This window comes from Myripristis murdjan, chromosome 11 (assembly GCF_902150065.1).
Source record: "Myripristis murdjan chromosome 11, fMyrMur1.1, whole genome shotgun sequence".
In the NCBI taxonomy this organism is placed as follows: Eukaryota; Metazoa; Chordata; class Actinopteri; order Holocentriformes; family Holocentridae; genus Myripristis; species Myripristis murdjan.
Window position 1 is genome coordinate 8,721,177 of NC_043990.1, and position 8,635 is coordinate 8,729,811.

The 8,635-nt window shown below is 40.8% G+C and overlaps 1 protein-coding gene across 1 annotated transcript; it reads left to right on the forward strand.

Moving 5' to 3' along the window:
* Positions 1 to 3,767: 3,767 nt before the first annotated feature.
* LOC115367265 (galactose-specific lectin nattectin-like) lies at positions 3,768 to 8,219 on the forward strand. Its single transcript, XM_030062935.1, has 6 exons — positions 3,768 to 3,825; positions 4,269 to 4,313; positions 4,973 to 5,145; positions 6,766 to 6,900; positions 7,488 to 7,599; positions 7,709 to 8,219. The coding sequence occupies exons 1-6, from the start codon at positions 3,768 to 3,770 to the stop codon at positions 7,780 to 7,782; spliced, it is 597 nt and encodes a 198-aa protein (XP_029918795.1). The 3' UTR covers positions 7,783 to 8,219.
* Positions 8,220 to 8,635: the final 416 nt, after the last annotated feature.

The following is an 8,635-nucleotide window of genomic DNA, read 5'->3' on the forward strand; positions in this document are numbered from 1 at the left end:
AGATTGCCAGATGGAGAAGCGTGACTCGTCACTGCAGAGAACACGTGTCCACTGCTCTAGAGTCCAGTGGCGGTGTGCTTTACACCGCTGCATCTGATGCTTTGCATTGTGCTTGGTGATGTAAGGCTTGGATGCAGCTGCTCGGCCATGGAAACCCATTCCATGAAGCTCTCTACGCACTGCTCTTGAGCTAATCTGAAGATCACATGAAGTGTAAAGGTCTCAAGCTATTGACTCTGCAGAAAGTTGGCGTCCTCTGCGCACTATGCGTCTCAGCATCCGCTGACCCCGCTCTGTGATTTTATGTGGCCTACCACTCTGTGGCTGAGTTGCTGTCGTTCCCAATCGCTTCTACTTTGTTATAGTACCACTAACAGTTGATTGTGGAATATTTAGTAGCGAGGAAGTTTCACAACTGGACTTACTGCACAGGTGGTATCCTATTACATTACTATTACAGCACCATGCTGGAATTCACTGAGCTCCTGAGAGCGACCCATTCTTTCACAAATGTTTGTAGAAGTAGTCTGCATGCCTAGGTGCTTGATTTTATACACCTGTGGTCATGGAAGTGATTGGAACACCTGAATTCAATGATTTGGATAGATGAGCGAATACTTTTGGCAATATAGTGTATCTATCCAGGACGTCAATTTTATACAATTTAAATAAATTCGATCTCACACAAAACCAAACCAACCCCCTCTGAACCTTTGGGTGCTTTTACATTCTTTATCCTATTATTGCCAAACCACACATAGTCCTCAAGTTCAACACAGTCCTGTCCCTTCAGGTGAGTTTCGTTAAGGGAGATAATGTCCGGTCGCAAATGGTTCAGAATAACAGATCTCAACTTACAGTTCCTTGTAGTCCATCCATTAACATTCCAGTGCACAAGGGAGAGCGATTCCCTGGTACCTGTGTGCTGGGCCAGAGAGCCTCAGTCCGTAAGGCCAGTAGTGTGCACCTTTCTGCGAACATCTGGCCCGTTGTCAGCTGTTGGTCTCTCCATTACTCGCCCGCTCCCCGAGATGTAGTAGTTCTTCCCGTTCGGAATCTCCCGGAGAAGAGTCCTAAAGTTCAGATCGATGAGACGCTCCGCATGGGACTTGGCTGATTGGAGACAGACCCTGCTGAGCTTTTCGTCACTCTTCAGCCGATGTTTCTGCCGTAAGACCGACACTTTATCTTGAACCGATTTTAGCTCCAGCTTGATCACTCCCGGGCCCCGGCCTCTTGGTGTCATCTGTTCCGCGGCTATCAACTCCGGCATTGGGTCTCACGGGATCCAGTCTTTCAGCAGAGCCCTTGATCTGTCCATCGGAACCTCCCCCTCCTCAAACGGAAGGCCAACTATGATTAGGGTAACGTCTGACTCGAATCTTTTAGATGGGTTAGGGTTGGCTTTGGATACCTTAGTTTCCACCTGTTCGATTCTTGCAACCATGATGCCAATCTCCCGGTCTAAGTCCTCTCTCAAATCTTTTGCTGTAGTTTCAATCTCAGCCTTAAGCTCATTTTTGTTCATGGCGATGGTAATTTCCAGGGATTTCTGCAGAGCGTCAACTTTCTTGTTCAGCTGTTTCTCAAAGTTAGAACTCAAGCCATCTATTTTCGTATTGATCAATTTCAGCTCATTCATAATGCCAGCCAAGTCAAGATCAGAGCCAGGCTTATCCTTAAATTTGGCCGACCGTAGATCCCTTTCCTTTGCTTCTTGCCTATCCTTGCTTATATTGGCGGCATATAGGGGAGAGTGGGGTAATTTGTGCCAAGGGGCAAGTAGTGCCACCCCTGTTATCTAGAAAACTATAGAAGAAGTTGGTCATGTGACCACATATTGTAGAAGAGGCATCCATTTCACTGATCCTGCAAAGAAGGGAGACACATGGCTTGAGAGGTAAGCACATTTAAGTTCAAAAAACATTTTTTTGCCCTCCAAAGTAAAATTTCCATGATCAAGGTTTTTTGATTGCTGTGTTTGAACAATTATAGAAAACTTTGAAAACAGTTCACACAGGTTTTAGTACTTTAGTAAGCTACACCATGAGTCTATACAGTTGTCATAATGTTAGCTCAAAACAGCTGGGGGATGCATTTTTTTTTTTCAAAATGGTGGGCTTGGGGTAATTTGTGCCAAAGGGCCTGGGATAAATTGTGCCAGTGACACAACTTGTGATTATATACTATATATTACTTTATTGTATTTTATTGTTATTGTACACTGTCTTCTTACCTTTGATCACTAAAACTATTCAGATTCAGATGAAGATGATTTGCAGGTGCTCATTTTGGAATTTTTATTTCGTTCTGGGTATGTGTTCATGTGGCGCTAGGCCTTGTTATAGAAAAGTGGCCTGTGATCTTGTTAAAATAATAAACAAATGTTAAATAAATAATTTTGTATTGAATTTGTTTTGCTTTTATATAGCATTATCATTTGTGAGATTAAAATGATCTGTTTTACTTCAATTATCAATAGCACAATTTACCCCAGTGTATTCTCTCTAATGGCACAATTTACCCCGCACCGGGGGCAAGTTGTGCCACAAAACCACTTTTTTTTCGAAAGCTATATTTCTCAAACAGTTTATATAAGATCCAAAGTGATTGTTCCCAGGGATGCACAACATCTTAAACTATATGTGCATATTTTAGTTGGAGGCATTCCTGTAATCCCCTCACTTTAAAGGCACTTTAAGTAAAATTGGCACTATTTACCCCACTCTCCCCTATGCCCCAATGTTGTTAAGCGGCTGGATAGGTTAAATTGTAACAATTTAAGTGCGTATTTACAAATTGTTTGTCAAACAAAAGCGAACGCACCACAGTATATTTTGTACTGGTCAGATATTTATGTTGAATAAAATACGTGTCATGCCCTTACCTGTTCAGAGTCTGTGAGAAAATGAGCATATAGGATCAGGAGGAACAATCAGGAAGCTTATTGTCATACTGATTAAACTTCAATGACAGTGATAGTTAAAGAAAGTACTAAAATGGGAGAGTACACCACTTTGTTAACTGATGTTTGGGAAACAGCTCAGGGACAAAACCCCTCAGCATCATAACACCCCCATGCCGTCCCATTTTAAACTGTCTACCTACATTTTCTTTGGACGTCAGTGTGTCAACAATTGTCACAGTGATGATGCAGTTTCTGGGGAACTGAATTTCCAGTGAACATGAAAAAAGTTTGTTTCCTTGTTTTTCTGGGTGTATATAAGAGCTCCTGACTCCACAGCTCTCCAGAACCTGCAGACACTCGGCTGCAATATATCCTCCAGCAGGTGAGACTTTTGGGTTTCATGCATCTTAATGAAGGGAGTTTCATTACAGCTTGTGTGTGTATAGCTGCATATCCAGTTTTCAAAAGTCACTTCTCTTTTGGCTGTTGTTGTCTGACTGTCTGATTTGCTCTGCAGGAGTCCAGCTCACCACCAGAAACCATGTTGGCTGTTTTTCTTCTCTGTGCTGCCTTTGCTCTGAGCGCTGCAGCAGGTGAGACTCAGCGAAACACTGCAGCTCACTGCTGCTGCTGCACTCTCAGCCTCTTCAACACTGCAGCCAGGCAACAACATTTCTCAAACACTTCAAGCAGCATATCATTAAGCAGTTGCACATAAGAGCACCACATAGCACAACCTCAACTGTTTTACTGCAATGACAGTGACAGAAGATGACAGCTTTGGTTGGCAATTTTGGTGACCCCATGACCTTTCCTCTAGTGCCAACAACTGTTAATTTGTTTCAGCTTACTTACAGGTATGGGGGATGAAGAAGACATTGTGAAACATATACAGAAACGCCTTCGGAGTGCCATAAGTAGGTGATACTGAAACTCATTCGATGCCCCCTCAGCCAATCAAAATCCAAATTTTGAACCTACTGTGGTTTAATGAATGGTCAAAACACTGAGGGACCAGCCTGCTACATCAGTGGTCCAGTTTGTGGTTCAGCTTTGATTTAGAGGATTGTAATCTGTCATAAAGCCTCAGTTTTACATTATTCCAATATATTTCCAACACTGAAACACTGAGCACTCCACCTACTGAGCATAGCTGATTCATTCCATTGAGACGGGGAGAATTTTTTTACTCCATCATTAAGAAATATGAAATAAGATCTTTTTTCTTTTAAACTGAATTGTCAAAGCCAAACACAAAAAGTGACTTCCTGCTGCCAGCACACTGAAACACAAAAATGTGAGAATGTGGAAAGGATGGAGGACTCGTTCTGGTAGCTGGTCTGTTTTTCTCCTGCTGCAGGTCCAGTGAAGGAGATTGTGGCTGCTGAGCAGAACAAGTCTCAAGGTAAGAGAGAATAGTTTGGACTGGGACTTGAATTCATCAGACCCAAAAATCTTCAATTAAAGGTTTCATCATGTGTTGTTTGGAGCTATGTTGTTTGAGATCTGAAAATATCATGAACTGTAATACAATCTGGATTGTGCTCAATATTGCTGAACTGCACCAGAGTTAACTGAGGTGGAGTCACCTGACTCATCAACACCAAAAACAGATATCAAAGCAGGGAGCACTAACAAGCCAGTGGTATCAATGACCTGGACAATGATCCCATACAAAATAAATACCTGGGACTCTCCACCAGTCGGTCAGAACTGAGGAAGCTTCTTCAATGAGAGTTGAAACGTCTTAAAGAATCTACAAATAATTTGAGTTTGCCCTCGATTTGGCTCTCCTAGGATAAACATGACCTGGAAAACTAAGAATCTTCACAGACATTTATGTACCAATCTAATCAATATTGTAAACTAGCTTTGGTTGCATCTCTCCTTATAAAATAAATACAGTAGATTTGACACAAAGATTGCAGTGCTACAAGGCATTTTCATAAATGCCTTGTAGCACTGAGGTCATATTTTCCCCAAAAACTAATTTTATTATGAAGATAATGTATGTTTATGTCAGCTCGGCTGTGATCATTAGTTACTGATGCCATGTTTTTTCAGAGGGGAAGGCAGAGGTGCTTCCAGCTGAGAAGACAGAGAGGCTGGAGGCAGGAGGGAGCAGGTCAACTCACCATGTGAAGAGAGGTGTGGAGAAATGTTACTCAGGCTGGGAGTCACATGGATCTCGATGCTTCCGCTTCTTTAATTATCCACACACCTGGGTAGAGGCAGAGGTAAGGCCTGAAGGGTTTATTTCAAAATGTTTTTTATCCCCTTGAAATATAACCGCTATCATATTACATTAAATATCACTGATATCTCAAAACTTTAAACATATTTTGCTACCTAACAGAGAAGAGTTCCTTCTCAAAAGCGCCATTTTGTGTGTCCAAAAATCATTGGTGGTGAAGTTCCACTTCTCTGGGTCCAGTAGTCTAAAAACAAAGCCAATCTTTTCTCTAGCATCACCTACAGGCTTAGGTAGGGCCAGACTTCCATGTTTGCTCAGTATATTTTCTCTGTGTGCATTTGTACCAACTGCAAGACCTTCTGTTTTGTCTTCATTTAGCTTAAGGAAACTGCAACTCTGTACAATACCAGCTAGAGAATTTATCAAAGCATTTAGGGAATCAGTATCATCTGGTGCTTCAAATAAATATAACTGTGCCATCAGCATAACAATGAAAATCTACTCCATGGTCATGAGAGATATTTCCAAATAGATGGAAGCACATACATGCAAAACAACAGAGAACCAACAGTGGAGCCCTGTGCACCCTTAAACACATGGCATGCTTGTCTGAAACATAATTACTTAGACTCACAAAATATTTTATATCAGTGAGGTTAAGTATTAAACAAATTTGGGGCTGTGCCAGAGAGACCAGTCCAATTATCAAGTCAACTTCGATTGGGTTGATCAAGTATCCCTTGATCAACCCAATCGAAGGCAGTGCTTAAATCCAGATGTGCAAGCATAGACATGCCGTTATTATCGGTCATTTATTAGTTTTACTAGTCTGTTTCTGTGACCCCTTCTAAAACTAGGTTGACATCTTTTACTTCTCTCAGTAACCTGCAGAAGCTCATTCAAATCCTTCACTCAGATTCCTTAAAAGCCAGATTTGAAATGCGGCTAAAATTGCTCAGGACAGAAGGATCAAGATTAGGCTTGACTACATCTGTTCTGGGTGAGTCAGGGATGATTCTTGTCTCTCGAGTCCTCTATCCTGTGGATGGTCAATCATAGGTTAGGGGAAGCTGGCAGTGGCAGATGGGTTTAAGAAACACTTTCTAATGAGTCTCCCTATATTATTTGGTAAACCATCAATGGTCATATTAAAAAAAAAAAAAACAATCAGCAGTGATCTGTGAAATTTATCTTGACAAAGTCATCGACAACCTCCCTATCACCTCCCCATTCATGTGTATTGGGTTCACAAAATGACTCTGAAAAACATTGTTCTAACTAGAATAGAAACAAGTAAGTTACACATAAAATTTAAAAACTATCACACCAGGAAGAGGTGATCATACTGTTTTCTTTACACTGATCGCTCAGTTTTCATAAAATAACTGTTTGAATGTGGAAGTGGATCCACTTTTCTGGATTTAAATTCCAGGTTTTCCAAACCACCATATCTACTTTCTCATCCAAACACTTTGCAGTCAGCATAAAAAACAAACAAAAAAAACAAACAAACAAAAACTTGTGTGACTACCCCTTCCTTATGTTTGTCACTTGTCCATATTGTCCAACACTTACAAAATAGGTCCATGTTACTGATGTTTGTAGGTTTTGAGGTATAAGCACTTGATGTATTAACTGCAGTTTCTCCCTCTTTCTTTTACAGCAATATTGTCTGCACTTTCATGCCAACCTTGTCTCCATCCACGATTCATATGAGAACTATTTTGTCAAGGAACTCATAAGGAGAGAAACAGGTCAACATCCTCGAACATGGATCGGTGCCACTGACAGTAATCAGGTAGCTTATTCAGTTTACAAAGACCAGCCTGGTGCTGGGCCTTTAGTTTCCTGTAAACAGATGTGTATGCATGCATGCAAATAAATAAATAAATAAATAAATAAAAAGATTCTGATAACGGAAAACATGAAAACAAAGTGAATCTTGTGCTGCGTTCACATTCAGATGTGAACTCTCAGCTCTTGAGGCTTACTCTAAGAGCGCTGGTGCTCATTTAGGATTGTCTGAGATGTTTGACAGGCAGCAGAGCACACACACACACACACACACACACGCACGCACGCACACACGCACGCACGCACGCACGCACGCACGCACCAGTAGTACTAATAAATACTAATAAAATAATTCACCCATAACGGATTACTTGAAGAAGCTTCACCATTGTATAATATCATATAATCCTATAATATTCTTATAATAGTCCTATAATATTTGTCTCAAAAGGAATCTGGTTGTAGTCTTGCAGAAAGTGACCCTGCAAGATCCTCAGTCTTTGCAAAATCCTCTGGTCTGAGACTAAAAACTCATTGTCTTTTGACGTGACAGTGTGTCAAACTTTAGTCTTTGGATTTCTCTGTTAACAGAACAGCTTGTGGTTTTGGACCGACGGCTCAAGGTTTGACTATTCAGCCTGGGACACCGCACAGCCCGATAACTGGAAGGGCACAGAGCACTGCGTCGAGATGAACCATGGAGGTAGAGCAACTTTTCTAAATTTCTTCCACTCGGTCACATCCTTGTTCCAGCATGTCACATTACATTTTGGTTTTGTTTGTCTAGTAAGTGTCCTTTGTGTCTTTTACAGTGAAGAAAGGCTGGAATGACGCGGAATGTCAGCACAAATTTCCGTTTGTGTGCTCCAAAAGGATGAGCTGCTGAACTCACACAGCCAGTGGAGCCAGGAATGAGGATAAAGAGCAATACAAGATGATATGTTTTTCAAATCCACTTTAAAATTCCTACACCAGTCAGTACAGATCTGTAATTTGCTCATTCTCCTATAAAGATTTTTAAGCAACAAATAAATTCAAGTGTCTTGTGTTTTTTGATCTGTAGCTCCTCACGCAGGACCTGTGGCTGAGCTGTTGTTTACAGTGCGCTCTGAAGAAAAATTGTTTTATCATTTGTCATCCTATTAATTCTGTTGAAACACTTTAACACATAATCTTGCCACTGCAAATCTCTGATGTAAATTTACAGTGAAGTCGGAAAAGATATTGATATAATACATGATTAGAGCGCTTTATTTACAGGAGTTTACTGTAAACAGCTGAATATCTTGTTGGTGATAGAAACGTGTGGGGTCTTAAATTTGAGGGGGGGGGGGGGGGGGGGGGGTGACCTAACAATATCTATTTTCTGACAAAAGTGTATTTTTGCAGCTTGTATTTCATTTAAGTTGGAGTGTGTGTCAGACAGTCTAACCAGAGCTTCAGGTAAAGCATCCACTTTATTCTGCTTTAAAGTGTTAAAATGTTAGGAAGGGGCATACCATTATCCTTATCAAGGAAATTAAACAAACAAATGAGAGGATTTCTTCTTAAGTAACTCTGCTCTATGCAACAAACTCGATCTAAGAACAATGCAAACAGATTTTTTTTTAAATAATCAGAGTTCAGTTCATTTTCTATATCATGTGCCAAAATATGACGAAGAAACCTTCTTTTGAAACCAAATCACAGATGAAGCTATGGGCTCAAATCCAGATTAGATTAGGGGATCCTTGAGCAAT

What these genes read in the sequence shown, in the direction of transcription:
- LOC115367265 (XM_030062935.1), top strand. Translation starts at nt 3,768, where the DNA reads ATGGGGGATGAAGAAGACATTGTGAAACATATACAGAAACGCCTTCGG. An exon ending in ACACCTGGGTAGAGGCAGAG is followed by an intron (nt 5,146 to 6,765) that starts GTAAGGCCTGAA and finishes TTTCTTTTACAG; the next exon opens with CAATATTGTCTGCACTTTCA. An exon ending in GTGCCACTGACAGTAATCAG is followed by an intron (nt 6,901 to 7,487) that starts GTAGCTTATTCA and finishes CTCTGTTAACAG; the next exon opens with AACAGCTTGTGGTTTTGGAC.